The sequence below is a fragment of the Mobula hypostoma genome, chromosome 8, assembly GCF_963921235.1.
Source record: "Mobula hypostoma chromosome 8, sMobHyp1.1, whole genome shotgun sequence".
Taxonomy (NCBI): domain Eukaryota; kingdom Metazoa; phylum Chordata; class Chondrichthyes; order Myliobatiformes; family Myliobatidae; genus Mobula; species Mobula hypostoma.
The window spans coordinates 122828281-122846424 of record NC_086104.1 but is presented as its reverse complement, the minus strand read 5'-3'; the positions used below and the strand labels follow the sequence as shown (position 1 = coordinate 122846424).

The 18144-nt window shown below is 42.7% G+C and overlaps 1 protein-coding gene across 1 annotated transcript in view; it reads left to right on the top strand.

Annotated features, from left to right (window-relative positions):
• The first annotated feature begins 203 nt into the window (after positions 1 to 203).
• LOC134351197 (sushi, nidogen and EGF-like domain-containing protein 1) overlaps positions 204 to 18144 on the top strand; it is a 30070-nt gene continuing 12129 nt past the window's right edge. Inside the window, exon 1 of the mRNA XM_063057307.1 lies at positions 204 to 231. Coding sequence (XP_062913377.1) covers positions 204 to 231 — 28 coding nt within the window. The remainder of the gene's footprint in view (positions 232 to 18144) is intronic.

Here is an 18144-nt window from a genome sequence, read left to right as displayed (position 1 = left end):
ACTGGAGAGAGTGCAGGAAAGACTCAGGGGGATGTTACTCGGACTGGGGGGGCTTGAGTTATAAGGAGAGACTGGACAGGCTGGGACAGTTTTCCCTGGAGTGAAGGAGGCTGAGGGGTGACCTTGGAGGTTTATAAAATCATGAGAGGTGTTGATAAGGTGAATGTTCACAGTCCTTTCTGCAGGGTAGTGGAGTCTAAAACATGAGGGCGGAGGTTAAAGGTGCGAGAGGTAAGAATTAAAGGGGAAGAATTTTCACACAGAGGGCGTTGGTGTATGAAATAAGCTGTCAGAGGAAGTGATAGATGTGGGTGGAATTACAATGTTTAAGATATACTTGATCCGATCAATGGATGGGAAAGATTTAGAGGGATATGGGCCAAACTGAGAAAATGGGAAAAGCTCAAGTAGACAACTTGGTCAGCATAGAGGATGTGGACTGAAGGGCCTCACCCTGCGCTGTATAATTCTCCAGCTCTACATTGGTCAGGGTTTCGTAAACTGAATGTTGACCTTACTGACACATCTCAGTCCCTAAAGAGATGGGATAGGGGAGATGAAGATCTGTTTTCCCCAGTGGGAGCATCTCAATCAAGTGGACAGTTACAAGATCAGGGAGTGGTCATTTGTAATTGGGACACATCAGATCTTTACAGCTATGTTGGGGATCTCGGCAATTTTCTGCCTTGGCATGTGGTGTAGGTCGGATGACTGGCAGAGGGAGCAGGATAAATGGAACAGAAGAGGAGTTGAAGCAACGGGAAGTTCAGCTGTAATCTCATAGATTGAGATCAAGAGAGTCGAGAAGTTACGTCACAGCTTTATAAAGCCCTGGTCAAACCACATCTAGAGTATTGCATTTAGTTCTGGTCATGCCATTACAGGAAGTTTTTGGAGAGAGTGCAGAAGAAGCAGAGCCCTCCTCACCATCGAGGAGATCTTCAAAATATGATGACTCAAGAAGGCAGCATCCATCACTATGGACTCTCACCATCTGGTACATGCCCTCTTTTCATTACAGTACTATCATCAGCAAGGAGGTACAGAAGCCTGTCGACCCAAACTCAACAATTCAGGAACAGCCTCTTGCCCTCTGCCATCAGACTTTTGAATGGACCATGAACCCATGAGCCCTGCTTCATTATTCATATTTTTCATAAGTGAATTATTTTGTAACTTGTACACTTTTTTGTCTTGAAGAGTACTGCTGCCACAAAACAACAAATCTCATGCAAGTGTCAGTGCTAATAAACCTGATTCTGATTGTGAAAAGCAAGGTTATATTAATACACCCAGGAAGTGGAAAATTGGAGAGAGGAGCCGCAATCTACACTGCCACCAGAGGGAAATGTCGATCCACCTCACTCCTCAGACACTGACAGAGTCACAAAGCAGAGAAAAAAGCCCTTTGGCTCAACTGGTCTATGCTGACTAAGATTCCGATCCTAACTAACCGCATCTATCTGCTTTTGTCCTATATTTGTCTTAATATTTCCTATCTATGTACCTCTCTAAGTCATTCTACCTGCTTCAACTAGTTTCTCTGGCGCTTTTTCCATACAAAGTTCACTCTTTGAGTCCCTTTCCACGGGACTGTGACCATCCACCTTATCTACATCCTTTATGATTTCATAAATCTCAATAAGGTCAACCCTCAGCTGCCTTCACTCCAGGAAAATAATCTCAGTCTATTCAGGGACTATTATAACTCAAGCCCTCCAGTCCTAGTAACATCCTCATGCATCTTTCCTGCACCCTCTCCAGCTTAATGACATCCTTCCTAAAGCTGGCGACCAGAACTGCACACAGTACACCAAGTGCTGTGGCACTAATGTCTTGTCCAACGCTTCACACAGAGGATGGTGGGTATATGGAACAAGCTTCCAGAGAGAAAACGTTCTGACACTTACACGGAAACACAGAAATCCTACAGCACCATACAGGCCTTTCAGCCCACAAAGCTGTGCTGAAAATGTCCTTACCTTAGAAATTACCCAGGGTTACCCATAGCCCTCCATTTTTCTAAGCTCCATGTACCTATCCAAGCCTCCACCACCGCCGCTGGCAGCTCATTCCATGCACTCACCACTCTCTGCGTAAAACTCTTATCCCTGACATCTCCCCTCTACCTTGTTCCAAGCACCGTAAAACTATGCCCTCTCGCGCTAGCCATTTCAGCCCTGAGAAAAAGCCTCTGACTACCTGCCTTTGACAAGGCCATGCTGGCTATTCCTAATCATATTATTCCTCTTCTAATGTTCATAAATGTTCTAGATCTTCATCATTACCTAGTTTTTTGAACCTTTTGTAAGCTCTTCTTTTCTTTTTGACTAGATTTACAACAGCCTCTGTATACCATGGTTCCTGTACCCTACCATCCTTTCCCTGTCTCATTGGAACGTACCTATGCAGAACCCCACGCAAATATCCCCTGAACATTTGCCACATTTCTTCCCGACGTTTCTCTGAGAATATCTGTTTCCAATTTATGCTTCCAAGTTCCTGCCTGATAGCCTTATATTTCCCCTTACTCCAATTAAACGTTTCCCTAATTTGTCTGTTCCTATCCCTCTCCAATGCTATGGTAAAGGAGACAGAATTATGATCAGTATCTCCAAAATGATTTCCCACTGAGAGACCTGACACCTGACCAGGTTCATTTCTCAATACCAGATCAAGTACAGCCTCTCCTCTTGTAGACGTATCCACATATTGTGTCAAGAAACCTTTCTGAACACACCTAACAAACTCCACCCTATCTAAACTCCTCACTCTATGGAGATGCCAATGAATATTTGGGAAATTAAAATCTCCCATCACAACAACCTTGTTATTATTACTCCTTTCCAGAATCTGTCTCTCTATCTGCTCCTCGATGTCCCTGTTACTATTGGGTAGTCTATAAAAACACCCACTAGAGCTATTGACCCCTTCCTATTCCTAACTTTCACCCACAGAGACTCCGTAGACAACCCCTCTATGACTTTCACCTTTTCTGCAGCCATGATACTGTCTCTGATCAACAGTGCCAAGCTCCCACCTCTTTTGTCTCCCTTCCTGTCCTTTCCGAAACATCTAAAGCCTAGCAGTGTCATAAGGGGGAGCTGGTGGCGGACCCAAATGCAAGACACAGACACTGAAGTACTAGGAACAGGACTGGGGGTGACAAGAAGGCAAGGGAAGTCGGGAGGAAACGATGCTGGACATGGACACAGGTCCTGGACGAGACAAGGACACAGGGCCTGGGCTAAGACTTGGACTGGGAGCGTAAGACCTGAACGAGGAACTTGAAACAAGGCGCCTGGACTCGGACTCCGAGCCATAGACTAGACAGGGACCCGGAAGATGGGTCTTGACTCGGGCTCGGAATCCGGATCCAGACTAGGAACAGACCAGACACAAAAATAGTACAGGGAATACGAAGCCTTGACATGGACTGGACGAGGTTCTAGGATGAGGCTTGGACAAGGAGAGGTTCTTGGGCGTGACGAGAGATTCCAGGACGGGACAAGGAATTCCCGGCACAGGACGAGGTACTCTAGCACTGGGCTGGGCGTGGAACTCCATATTCAGCTCGGCTCGGCTCTTGACTCTTGGACTGGACGAGGTACTCCTGGACGGGACGCTGCTCCAGGACGGGACGTGGCTCGGCTCTTGGGTACTAGGCTGGGCACGGCCATTGGACTGGGATTTTCTGTTCCCTCTCATTCACCAGTCAACTTCGCAGATCTTTATTTCAGCCACTGCCCCCTCCCAGTTTCACCTATCACTGCCACCTTGCATTTCTTCCTGCACTCCCCCCAACCTTCTTACTCTGATTTCTCTTCTCTTCTTGCTTTCCTGTCCTGATGAAGGTATCAGTCCAAAACAACGATAGTTTACTCTATTCCATAGATACTGTCTGACCTGCTGAGTTCCTCCAGCATTTTGGTGTGATGCTTAAGTTTCAATATAAATCCGACGGGCAACATTTTTACAAAGGGTGTTATTTTTGTTGAAAGAAGTGTTTGAGGCAGCAACAATAGCAACATTTAAAAGGCACTTTGATAGGTGAAAGGATGGGAAAGGTTTAAAAGGATATAGGTCAATTGTGGCCAAGTAGAGCTAGCTTCGATGGGAATTTTGGTTTGCAGTGCACCATGTGCCTCCTCTGTCTGGGAGTCTACAAGTGGCCTGAGAGGGCAACCTGTCCACAAACCCAGCAGGATCAGGAGGCAGGAGCCCCCACCCATGCAGGATACTGTTTTGGAATGCTCCAAATATTCATTGCCTGCTTATTCATGTTATTTTTTTTCTTTTCATATTTGCACAGTATTTTTGCCTTCTATAATTTAGTTGAACGTCCCCTTGGGCCGTCTTTCGTTGCTGCTGTTATAGTTACTATTCTATAGATTTGTTGAGAACATGAATTTCACGGTTAATATGGTGACACATATGTATTTGGATTCAAATTTACTTTGAACTTTGATCTTTGAATATGTTACTACTGGAGTAGATCACTGATGATAAGCCATCTATTGATCTCCATGCTATTGTATTGATCAGTCACTACAGGTCACAGTGCTCGCCTTTGTAGTGATACTACACCACCACGAGCAGGCTATCCCCAAACTCTATCAGCTCCACCGGAATCCCTTTCCTACACGGACTGTGGTGGTGTGAGGATCGAGGCAGCTGACTCCACCATCTCCAGTGGGTCAATGGATTCTTGCAAAACGCCAGAAGTGAATATATAAAAGAGATATTATGGAAGAGTAGTTTCAGATGTCTGTGATTTAAACAGGGTAGTTAGAACTTCGAACATCTCGAACATAAATGAACGTAGCACAAGAACAGGCTTTTCAGCCCACAACGTCTGTGCTGGACACAGTACTAAATGAAGCCATTTTTTAAATGCCTACATTTGATCCGTATCCCTCACATTCCCCACACATTCACGTGTCTGTCTGAATGCGTGTTAAACACCTCTCTCATGTCTGCCTCCACCACCACCCCTGGCAGCCCATTACAGGCACTGAACACATTCTGTGTTAAAAAAAAACCTAAACCCCACATTTTTAAGTTAACATTCTCACATTAAAATTATGCCCAGCCTGTCAGCTTGACATTTCCAGCCTTAGGAAAGAAGAGTTTCTGACGGTCTATGCCTCTCTGATAATAAAACTTACCTTGTACTTTGAACGTTGAATGTGTTGCTACTGGGGAGGAGCACTGGTGATAAACAAACTGTTGACCTCCATGCTATTGTATCAATCAGTTACTACAGTTCTTCCTGCTTGCCTTTATTGCAATAAGGTTTTAGTTGCTATTTAGATTGTACTTTACTTGTCATTTTAAGCTGGAATTGGAGTTGATGCGTTACTGTCACAAGTACCGAGGTACAGTGAAAAAATTGTCAGGATCGGAATCATGTCTACTATCACTGATAAATGTTGTGAAATTTGGTGTTCTGCAGCAGCTGTACAGTGCAAAACATTAAACAAAACTATAAACTACAAAAATAAATAGTGCAAAAGTGAATAGTGAGGCAGTATTCATGGTTTCATGTACCATTCAGAAATCTGATGGTGCAGGGGAAGAAGCTGTCAGCCTCCAACTGACCGAGAAATGAGTACGAATGCTGGGAGATCATGTTGTGGTTCTACAGAACGCTATGTGGGTCAACACTTGGAGTATGCTGTTTAGATTTTGGCAACCTGCTGAGGAATGATGTTGAAGGGAAGGGTTAGAATAATCTTAGATAGATTAAAATGTCAACACACAAAGGTGTATATACCGTAGTGTATTATTACTGTCATAAAGGGGGCGCTGGGAGCGGACCCAAATGCAAGACACAGACACTGAGGTACCAGGAACAGAATAGGACTAGAGACTAGAGTCAGGTGCGTGACTGGATGCAGACTAGAAGCTGGGACAAAAACACAGACTTGGGGTAGGACGTTGGCGAGGCAAGCGGGACCACAATTAGGAACTGGGAACTAGGAACCTGGGCTTGGACTCCGAGCCAGAGACTGGACAAGGACCCAGAACCTGGGTATTGACTCGGACTCGAACACCGGAACTAGGCGAGCACATGACGTGGCTACAGGACTGGACGAGGCACATGGACAGGATGGGAACACAACGCCTTGACTTCGACGGGACTTGGACTAGACGAGGTTCTTGGACGTGGCTTGGACTAGACGAGAGACTCCAGCACTGGATGAGGGAACTCCAGCACCGGGCTGGGCGAGGTACTCCTCAGCTGGGCGAGACACATGGACAGGACGAGAACATAAAGCCTTGATTTGTTCAAGGGAGAGACAGGAACGCAGAGCCTTGGTCGGTGGAGAGACAAGGACGCAGGGACATAGAACACAGAGCCGGGACCCCTCCTTGGGAACCGGACGAAGGGCAGGGACTCATACACAGAATGCTGAACACGTCGAGACAGTTTACAACACTGGGTAGCGGCAAACGGCCGGACCTACCTAGCGAGGGCGAGGACACAAAGACAGATCTCAACACTAGGTAGCGGCAAACGCCCAGACCTACCTAGTGAAGGCGTAGACACAGAGACAGTTCAAAACAACGATAGACAGTTCCTTATGTTACATGCCTCAAGGAGATCGGTGATTTTTTTTTGTGAGAATGAAGTAATGGTCTTTTGGAGGTCACCTGATGTAATTTTCCCTCCGATGTGACGTCACGTGATGACATGTGCACCACGGGTATATAAGGGAAGACCCCAGATGATGCAGTTAGTTTTTAGTTTTTCGATTTCCAGCTAGAATGTACTGTGTCTCAGTTTCTGTTGCGTATTTGTTTTTATGACGCAGTTTCATTTTTAAAACGGTTGTCACGTTCTGTTGCAAGGTACAATAGTGCTGGATTGGCAATTTTTGCTAGATGTGTTGATTTACCTTATTCCAGCAGTAGTACGGGAGATGGAAGACTTTATCAAAGTACGGGACCCGAAGGATTGAGAGGAGTCGGCATCGTTCAGCAGTTTAACAAAGTATCGACCTTATTGAGTCTCCGTTGAAGGAGCAGTGACCTGCATCAAAGATCACTCTTGCCAAAAGAGTAAGGAGTTCATGCGGGATTTGCTCTCTAGAAGAATTTAAGGTCAGTTGTTTTAAACTGTTTATTTCCGGCATCGTGAATCCTGTGGACAGAACCAGCAGGAAAGTCGCGTCTATGAAGAAATCCTTCTCCAGAGAAGTCCCTCCCAATTGAACGTATAAATCTGTTAGACTGTCGAATTTACCATTTTAAGAACTATATCTGACTTTACCGCTTTAAGAACTGCTTTCACATTTAACACTTTAAGAACCAGTGCCGAGTGACGATTTGTTGAACGGCTGCATAGCGGTTAACTTCCGGTTAAGGTTTTCGTTTGTTTTTTTTTATCGTTTATCCGTGTTTAATAAATGTTTGGTTGTTTTTATCTCACCTGTCTCGATTGATATTCATTGTTGCCGGTTACGTAACATAATCTGTGGGGGCTCATCCGGGATGTTCCGATTTTGAGTTTAAGTGCTGATAATTGCCATTTTGATTTGGAAAAGGGAAATACCCGATTTTTTTTAGGTTGATTGGTGTGTGAGTGGTATTCGGCAACAATGAATATTGATGGATTTATGGACACGCCTGACCCGGTGTCTTTAGTGAATGCGAGAAAACCTGAGGTATTGGACATTGCTAGGAGGTTAGATATTAAAGGAATTACGAAGAATACCACCAAGGCGTTGATACAAAGGCAAATCGCTGAGCATTATATTACTTTGAAACTGTCTGAAGATGAGGTGTTAGATAAGTTTCCAATGAGTAATCTGGAAATGCAGTTACATCATGAACAGTTAAGGTTTGAAAAATTTAAAGCGGAAATGGCCGAAAGAGAGGCTAATAAATAAAGGAATTTGAAGAAAGAGAGCAAAATAAAATAAGGGAATTTAAAGAAAGAGAAGCTGAAAACCAGAGGAAATTTGAGCTAGAGATGCAGAAATTAAAGTCCGGGAATCAGCCTTCTGGTTCTACGAAACAGTTTATTGCTAGTCGTGAGGTTATTTTGGTTCCTCCATTTATGAAGCTGAAGTGGACAAATATTTCCAGCATCTCGAAACTGTTGCTCTGACTTTAAAGTGGCCGAGAGAGCAATGGCTAGTAATGTTACAAAGTGTAATTAAAGGCAAGGCACAACAAGTTTATACAGCTTTAAATGTGAGCAAGCACTGAACTATGATATTGTTAAACAGCATATTTTAAAGGCATATGAGTTGGTTCCGGAAGCATATACAGAAAGATTCAGAAATTTGAAGAAATCGGTGGAAAAAACTTATGTGGAATTTGCCTATGAGAAATCTGTATGTTTTGAGAGATGGGTTTCCTCTAAAAATGTGAATGGGGAGTATGATAAATTAAAAGATCTGATTTTGCAGGAGGAATTTAAAAGAAGCATTCCTGTTGAACTGAGAACATACTTAAATGAACGGGACACTGCTACATTGCAGGACATTGCTAAATTAGCTGATGAGTATGTTTTAATTCACAAGAATAAATTTTCTCCAGGTAAAAATTTTAAAAGGAAAAATAGCACAGAGAGTCAAGGTAACCCAGAAAGTAAACCTGGAGTTAGTGAGAAAAGTAAGGATGAAGGGAGACATGTGAAGGAAAGACATTTTGGTAGTATTTGTAATTATTGTAAGAAACCTGGACATGTAGTAGCTAATTGCTTTCGATTGAAAAAGAAAGAGAAAGAAGTAGTTCCAGATGCTTGTTTGCAGCAAATTGAAACACCTGTAAATTCACAGGGTTTAGGAAATACTAAGGAAGATGTGTCAGAGTCTGACCAAGTTAAGAAGGGATATGAAAATTTTATAACAGAAGGATTTGTATCCTTGAAAGAAGGATCCAGTTCAGTACCAATAAGAATACTTGGAGATACTGGAGCTTCTCAATCACTAATATTAGACAGTGTGCTAAAGTTTAGTGTTGAGTCCGACATTGCTGAGGTAAATTATATAAGAGGAGTTGGGAGTGCCCTTATGCCAGTACATTTACATAGAGTAAATTTAAGGTCAGGATTAGTTACAGGGGTTGTTAAAGTAGGACCACAATCCAGTTTACCTGTGAAAGATAGTTCTCTTTTGTTAGGAAATGATTTAGCAGGTGGACAAGTTTTTCCTGAAGTGCCTTTGACAATAAATTCAAATTCTGAGGAACCACAGAGGGATTCTAACACTGATTCTTCCTGTGTTGTAACAAGAGCTATGGCTAAAAAGACTGATGTACAGGATAAGGTTGTTACCCATGATGGTTCAAATCAGGATTCGAATTTTGAGGATGTATCAGAAACTTTCTTACCTACATTATTTGATCAGGATTTTGGTGGTAAGTCTGACCAGAAAGATTTGTCTTTATCTCGGAATGAGATGATAACAGAGCAGGGTAGAGATCCTGAGATAGTTAAATTAAAAGAACAAGCTTGAAATTGAAAAAGTACTAGTAGGATATTATTTTGAAAAGGGGGTATTAATGAGAAAGTGGAGATCGCCTACTATTCCTGCTAGTGAGGAATGAGAAGTTAATAATCAGGTAGTAATTCCTAAAATTTACTGAAATGAGATTTTAACTATGGCTCATAGTATTCCTTTGGGTGGTCATTTATGTGTAAAGGAAACTATGAACACAGTTTCTAAACATTCTTCTTGGCCTAGTTTAAGACAAGATGTAGTGACATTTTGTAGAACGTGCCATATGTGTCAAATTGTAGGTAAACCTAATCAAGTTACTCCAGTGGTCCCACTGCAACCAGTTCCAGTATTCGGTGAGCTGTTCTTAAAATCATTCTAGACTGTGTAGGTTCTTTGCCAAAGACTAAAACTGGACATCAATATTTGTTAACTCTTATGTGCACAGCGTCTAGGTTTCTAGAGGCAGTACCTCTTAGGAATATAACAGCCAAGACTGTGACAAAGGCTCTTATAAAATTATTTACTTATTTTGGTTTGCCTAAGGAAATACAATCGGATCAAGGTAGTAATTTTACGTCGGGGTTGTTTCAGCAGATGGCTTATAAATTGGGAGAAAAACAGATTATTTCATCAGCCTATCATCCAGAATCACAAGGAGCCTTGGAGAGATTTCATTCTACATTAAAAACTATGATTAGGACATATTGTGTGGAAAATGAAAAGGACTGGGATGAAGGTATACATTTACTACTTTTTGCAGTAAGGGAAGCAGTACAGGAATCATTAGGTTTTAGTCCTTTTGAACTTGTGTTTGGGCATAGAGTTCGAGGACCTTTGGCCTTCTTGAAGGAACAGTGGATTAATAAAGAGGTACACACTAATTTGCTAGATTATGTTTTAAAATTTAAAGGAAGATTGTATAAAGCTTGTAGCTTGGCCAAGGATAATTTAAAATTATCTCAAGAGAAGATGAAGACTTGGTATGATAAGGAAGCTAGGATGAGATCATTTAAGCCTGGGGATAAGATGCTGGTTCTGTTCCCAGTGCAAACGAACCCATTACAAGCTAAATTTCATGGTCCTTATGAGATTAAATCTAAGGTAAATTAATGTAGATTACATGGTAAAAAACTCAGATCGGAGAAAGACAACACAGTTGTGTCATATAAATATGATGAAACCGTATTATGAGAGAGAAGTTGCTACTGTGACTGTTGTGATCAATAATGAGACTGATCTTGATAAAAACTTAATGGAGGATTCATCTGAAACTCATTTTAAACCCAACATTATTTCAGTGAGGTTACCAAATTCAAAAGTTCTAGAAAATACTGATGAAAAATTAGTTCATTTACAGCCAGATCAGAGAGAACAGATGAAGCAGTTAATTTTTAAATATAGAGATTTATTTCCAGATGTCCCTAGAAGAACCACCGTAGCTACACATGATGTAAATGTTGGAGATGCAAAACCCATAAAACAACAGCCATATCGAATGAACTGGGAAAAATGTGAACTTGCTGAACAAGAAATTAATTATATGTTAGAGAATGATAGTATTAGACATTCTAATTCGAATTGGAGTTCACCGTTTGTTATGGTGCCTAAGCCAGACAATAGTATTAGGTTTTGTACAGATTACAGGAAGGTGAATGCTGTGACAAAAACTGATGCATATCCAATTCCTAGGGTAGATGATTGTGTTGATAAAGTTGGACAAGCCAAATTCCTTACAAAAATTGATTTGTTAAAAGGTTATTGGTGTGTTCCATTGACGGATAGAGGTAGAGAGATTTCAGCATTTGTAACCCCAACTGGGTTATATGAATATAATGTTCTTCCATTTGGGATGAAGAATGCACCAGGTACTTTTCAAAGGATGATTAATAGCGTCATTCGGGGATTTAAAGATACAGATGCCTAAATTGATGATTTAGTTACAGGAAATAATACATGGAAAGCACATATCACTGCGGTGGAGGAACTATCTGAGAGCCTATCAAAAGCTAACTTAAGTATTAACTTAGCTAAAAGTGAATTTGATCATGCCACAGTGACTTACCTTGGCTATGTTGGGGATCAGGGAAAATAAGCACCTGTTCAAGCGAAAGTTTAGGCAATTGTAGAAGCACCCACTCCAACTGGTAGAAGATTCTTGGGTATGGTAGGATATTACAGAAAAATTTTTAAGGATTTTCTGAACATTGCTCTTCCATTAACTAATCTCTTGAAGAAAAATGATAAGTTTGTTTGGATAGAGTCTTGTCAGGAAGCATTTGATAAATCGAAAATTATAATATGTAGTCAACCTGTACTTAAATCTCCTGACTTTGAAAAACCATTTTCGTCAGCTGTAGATGCTAGTGATGAAGCTGCAGGAGCAGTGTTACTTCAAAGAGATGATGGTGATGAAGTTGATCATCCGGTAGCTTATTTTTCTAAGAAGTTTAATGCCCATCAAAGAAATTATTCAACAATAGAAAAAGAATTGTTATCTCTTGTTTTGGCTTTACAACATTTTGAAGTGTATGTTGGTACTACTCATAAACCACTTAAAGTTTATACTGATCACAATCCATTAGTGTTGGTGAGTAAGATGAAAAACAAAAATAGAAGACTATTAAATTGGAGTTTAATGTTACAGGAGTCCAATATTTTGATCACTCATATTAAGGTTAAAGATAATGTGATCGCTGATTGTCTATCTAGATGTTAAATGTACAATAAAAATTTGTTTTTATGGAATGGTATTTTAAGATTTGTAACACTCCTACTATATATTAGTTTGTAAAGTGCTGAAAGATAAGACTGCATATATTGTGTATGTTGTAAATTTTATACCTTTGTATTTTGTTTGTATAAATTGTTAATTGTTAAATTTTATTCTTTAAGAGACCAAAATTTATTTTGGAGGAAGGTGTTACATGCCTCAAGGAGAGCTGTGATTTTTTTTTGTGTGAAAATGATGTAAGAGCAAGAGAGCAAGGAGTTCATGTGGGATTTGCCCTCTAGCAGAATTTATGGTCAGTTGTTTTAAACAGTTTATTTCCAGCATCGTGAATCCTGTGGACAGAACCAACAGGAAAGTCGCTTCTATGAAGATGTCCTTCTCCAGAAAAATCTCTCCCAATTGAACGTATAAATCTGTTGGACTGTCGAATTTACCATTTTAAGAACTATATCTGACTTTACCGCTTTAAGAACTGTTTTCACATTTAACGCTTTAAGAACCAGTGCCGAGTGACGATTTGCTGAACGGCTGCACAGCGGTTAACTTGCGGTTAAGTTTTTCGTTTGTTTTTTTTTATCGTTTATCGTATTTAATAAATGTTTGGTTGTTTTTATATAACCTGTCTCGATTGATATTCATTGTTGCCGGCTACGTAACACTTATCTTGCTCCGGCGATTGAATTCGACAGCGGTGCAGGGGAAGGTTGCAGGCGAGGGTTACAGGCGCGGCAAGGCTTCAAGCGAGGCAAGGCGAGGCAAGGCTTCAAGCGAGGCAAGGCGAGGCAAGGCTTCAAGCGAGGCAAGGCGAGGCAAGGCGAGGCAAGGCGAGGCAAGGCGAGGCAAGGCTTCAAGCGAGGCAAGGCTTCAAGCGAGGCAAGGCGTCAAGCGAGGCAAGGCTTCAAGCGAGGCAAGGCTTCAGACGAGGTAGGCGAGGCAAATCGAGGCAAGGCTTCAGACGAGGTAGGCGAGGCAAATCGAGGCAAGGCTTCAGCGAGGCAAGGCGAGGCAAGGCTAGGCAAGGCTTCAGGCGAGGTAAGCGAGGCAAGGCTTCAGGCGAGGTAAGCGAGGCAAATCGAGGCGAGGCTTCAAGCGAGGCAAATCGAGGCGAGGCTTCAAGCGAGGCAAATCGAGGCGAGGCTTCAGGCGAGGCAAGGTGAAGCAAGGCTTCAGCGAGGCAAGGCGAGGCAAGGCTTCAGGCGGGGTAAGCGAGGCAAATCGAGGCGAGGCTTCAAGCGAGGCAAATCGAGGCGAGGCTTCAAGCGAGGCAAATCGAGGCAAGGCGAGGCAAGGGTTCAGCGAGGTAGGCGAGGCAAATTGAGGCAAGGCTTCAGGCGAGGGGAGGCGAGGCGAGTCTTCAGGCTGGGCTCCGGGAGCAAGGTGAAGGGAAGGGAACAGTCCGGCGAATAAAGCTGAACCCAGGAGTTGTTTATGTAGCAACCCAAAATCAGATCCAGGTGCTTCAATTAAGGCACACAACAGGACAAGGGAAAACTGGAAAACCTGGAATATGGATCGATGGACCAGACCGTGAACCCGAATGCGGATTTCACGGACCGGACCATAACAGTTACATTCCGGGATTCAACATTGATTACTGGCATTTCCAGGACACAGGTGTAAAGGAGAATGAAAGAATGTTGCTCCGGAACTGCAGCGTGAAAACAAAAATCAGATAACAAACACAATAATGAAAGAACAATAAATATGAATACATAAGATAGTTTATCTACATAGATACATAATGCTCGGCACTGGATTGTCTGTACATTGAGTGGCTCTTTCAGTAAATGACAAAGTAGTAGTGGTGGGGTGGGGGTGTTGATCAGCCTTACTGCTTGGGGAATTTAACTATGTTATTAAACTAGAAAGAATTGCAGAAATGGTTCACAGGGATGTCGCCAGGACAATAGGAGCCGAGTTATAGGGAAAGTGTGGAAAGGCCAGGACTTTATCCTTTAGCGCATAGGACATTGAGAGGTGATTGGATAGAGATGCAGAAAATTATGCAGGGCTGACACAGGGTGAATGTACACAGGCCTTTCCCAGTGTTGGGGAATCAAAAACCAGAGGGCACAGTTCAAGATGAGAAGGGAAAGATTTAGTAGGACCCACTAAGGAGCACCTGGCCGTGGTCTCCTCTACTATCACTGACCTGAATGACTTTGGGGATCTCCAATCTGTTGCCACCAACAGCATAGTTTCCTTAACCTGCAGCTCCCATTTCTACCTCCTACCCAAGATGCCTAAAACCTATTTGTTTCAGTAAACCCATTGTTTCTGCCTGCTCCTGCTCCATGGAACTTGTGTATGCATACGTGATACCACGACTCTGTTTCATCAACCCTGGTTCAGTCCCTTCCTACCTATATGCGAGACACTTCACACACTCTTGATCCTTACAATGACTTTAGGTCCCCTGGCCCTGATCATCTCATTTTCACTATTCATGTCCAGTACTTATACACCTCCATCACCCATCAGAGGTCCTAAATGTGCTCCGCTTATTTTTGGACAACAGACCAAAACCAGATCCCCTCATCCACCACTCTCCTCCCCCTGGTGGAATTAGTCCTCACCATACATAATTTCTCCTTTGGCTCACCTCACTTCTTCAGCGGTGTACGCATGGGCACTCACATGGGCCCTTGCATTACAGGCCTTTTCATCGGATACGTGGAAAAGCCCAAATTCCAGGCCTACACCAGCATCACTCCCCAACTCTTTCTGCGCTACATTGATAACTGCATTGGTGCTGTGTCATTTACCCACGCTGAACTTTGAGTCGAACATCCACCCTGTCCTCAGATTCACTTGGTCCATTTCAACACCTCCCTCCTTTATCTTGATCTCTCTAACTCTATCTCAGGAGACAGCTTATCTACTAATAAACTTTATAAACCCACTGACTCTTACAGCTACCTGGACTATACCTCTTCCCACACTGTCACATGTACAAATGCCAGTTCCTTCACTCAGTTCCTCCGTTTCTGACGGATCTGCCCTCAGAATGAGGCTTTTCAATTCAGAACTACTAAGATGTCTTACTTCTTTAAAGAAAGGGGCTTGGTTTTCTCCTCCATCAATGCTGCCCTCACCTTCACACGTCTTCCAGTTTTTGCACATCTTCCCAACCTCCTGCCGCTACAACAGGAAGAGGATTCCCCTTGTCCTCACCTGCCAACCCACTAGACTCTGCATCCAGCAGATAATTCACCTTAAATCCATTTATCTCCAACAGGATCCCACCACCAAACACAGCATTCCACGCACCTTCACTTTCTGCTCTCCGCACTTATTGCCCCCCTACACATCACCTTGGTCCACTTGTCCCTCCCAGTGATCTCCCTCCTGGAACATATGCTAGAAAGCAGAACAAGTGCCTTACCTGCCCTTACACCTCCTCCCTCACTATGATTTGGAGCCTAAACAATCCTTCCAGTGAGGCAACACTTCACCTGCACGTCTGTTGGGGTCACCTACAAAGTGCTCCTGGCGTGGCCTCCTGTATATCGTTGAGACCTGATGTAAGTTCGGAGGCCGCTTTTCTGAGGACCTTTGCTCCGACCACATCAAAAAGCAGAGTTTCCCTGTGGCCACCTCTTTCAATTCAACTTCCCATCCCCATACCAATACATCAGTCCATGGACTCTTCTACTGTAGTGATGAGGCCACACTCAGGTTGAATGAGCAACACCTTGTATTCCGTCTGGGTAGCTTCCAACCAGATGACATGAACATCGATATCTTCAACTTCTGGTAATTATCCCCCCTCCTTCCTCATTCCTTATCCCTATTTCCCTGTCTCACCTTATTGACATACCTGGCCATTACCTCTTTAAGGAGCCTCTCTCCCTTTCCTTTCTTCCATGATATGGTGTGCTCTCCTATCAGATTTCCACTTCTCTAGCCTTTTGTCTTATTCACCAATCAATTTCTCAGCTCCTTACTTCACTCACTTCTCCTCTCCCAATTTCACCTATCACCTCTCACCTTGTACTCCCCCCTTCCTTCTTATTCTGACCTCTCTCCTTCCTTTCCAGCCTTAGAGGTATTATGGAAGAGTAGTTTGAGATGTCTGTGATTTAAACAGGGTAGCTAGAACTTCGAACATCTCGAACATAAATAAACGTAGCACAAGAACAGGCTTTTCAGCCCACAACGTCTGTGCTGTACACAGTACTAAATGAAGCCATTTTTAAATGCCTACATTTGATCCTCACATTCCCCACACATTCACGCGTCTGTCTAAATGCGTGTTAAACACCTCTCTCATGTCTGCCTCCACCACCACCCCTGGCAGCCATTACATGCACTGAACACATTCTGTGTTAAAAAAAATGTAACCCCGACATTTTTAAGTTAACACTCTCACATTAAAGTTATGCCCAGCCTGTCAGCTTGACATTTCCAGCCTTGGGAAAGAAGAGTTTCTGACAGTCTATGCCTCTCTGATAAAAAAAACTTACCTTGTACTTTGAACGTTGAATGTGTTGCTACTGGGGAAGAGCACTGGTGATAAACAAACTGTTGACCTTCATGTTATTGTATCAATCAGTTACTACAGTTCTTCCTGCTTGCCTTTATTGAAATAAGGTTTTAGTTGCTATTTAAATTGTACTTTACTTGTCATTTTAAACTGGAATTGGAATTGGTGTGTTATTGTCACAAGTACCGAGGTACAGTGAAAAAATTGTCAGGATCGGAATCAGGTCTACTATCACTGATAAATGTTGTGAAATTGGTGTTCTGCAGCAGCAGTACAGTGCAAGACATTAAAAAAAAAACTATAAGCTACAAAAATAAATAGTGCAAAAGTGAATAGTGAGGCAGTGTTCATGGTTTCATGCACCATTCAGAAATCTGATGGTGTAGGGGAAGAAGCTGTCGCGGAATCGTCGAGTGTTGGTCTTCAGGCTCCTGTACCTCCTCCCTGATGTTACTGAGGTGAACTGGGCATGTCTCAGATGTTGAGGGTTCTTACTGAGGTACTGCCTCTTGGAGATGTTCTCAAATGTGGGAAGGGTTGTGCCTGGTTCAGACGTCAACTTCCACAGTCATTTGTGATCCTATAAACTGGAGCCTCCATACTATGTGGAGCTGCAACCCGTGAGAATTCTTTGTGCCATACTTCTGTAGAAATTGCTGCTCTTTGGAGACATTCCAAATCTCTGCAAGCTCCTAATGAAATAGACTGTGGGTGTGGCTGCATCAGTAAAATAATAGCAGAATAAATTTCAATAGCTACAGAGAAACAGGGAAAGTGAGGTTTCATCTTCTTTATGCTTGATTATCTGGCAATAGAACTACCTGACTGGCTGTCGTTATTCCGTAGATTTTAATATTTCTTTATCTGCAAGCTTGACATGTCAAGGCAGTATTCACCAAGACTATTGCTCACAGACTATTCCTATGAGAGAAGGCTCCCTTATCTAACCTGCTGAAACTAGTTTGCAATAGATTGGTACTGGTTTGTTATTGTCATATGTACCAAGTTTCAAGTAGACAGGGTGGTAAAGAGGCATATAGCAGACTTCTCTACATGTAGATAATTAGATAAAAGGCTTCTCATTGGTTGGGGCACAGTGTATAGAAGAGTCAGGAAGCCACATTGCAGCTGTAGAAAACCTTGGTTAAGGCCACACCTGGAGTACGTTGTGCAGATTTCGTCACCCCGTTACTGGAAGGGTGTGGCAGCTTTGGACAGGGTGCAGAAGATGTTCACCAGGATGCTGCTTGGATTAGAAGGTATGAGCTATAAGGAGAGGGTGGACAAAAATGGGTTGTTCTCTCTGGAGCAGAGGAGGCTGAGAGGAGACCTGGCCTGTCTATCAATTGGAATTGGAATTGGTTTATTACCAAAGGTACCTTTATGTACCAAAGCTACAATGAAAAGCTTGTCTAATCGTTGCACATTGCATCGAAGTAGAACAAGGTTAAACAATAAAAGGATGCAGAATA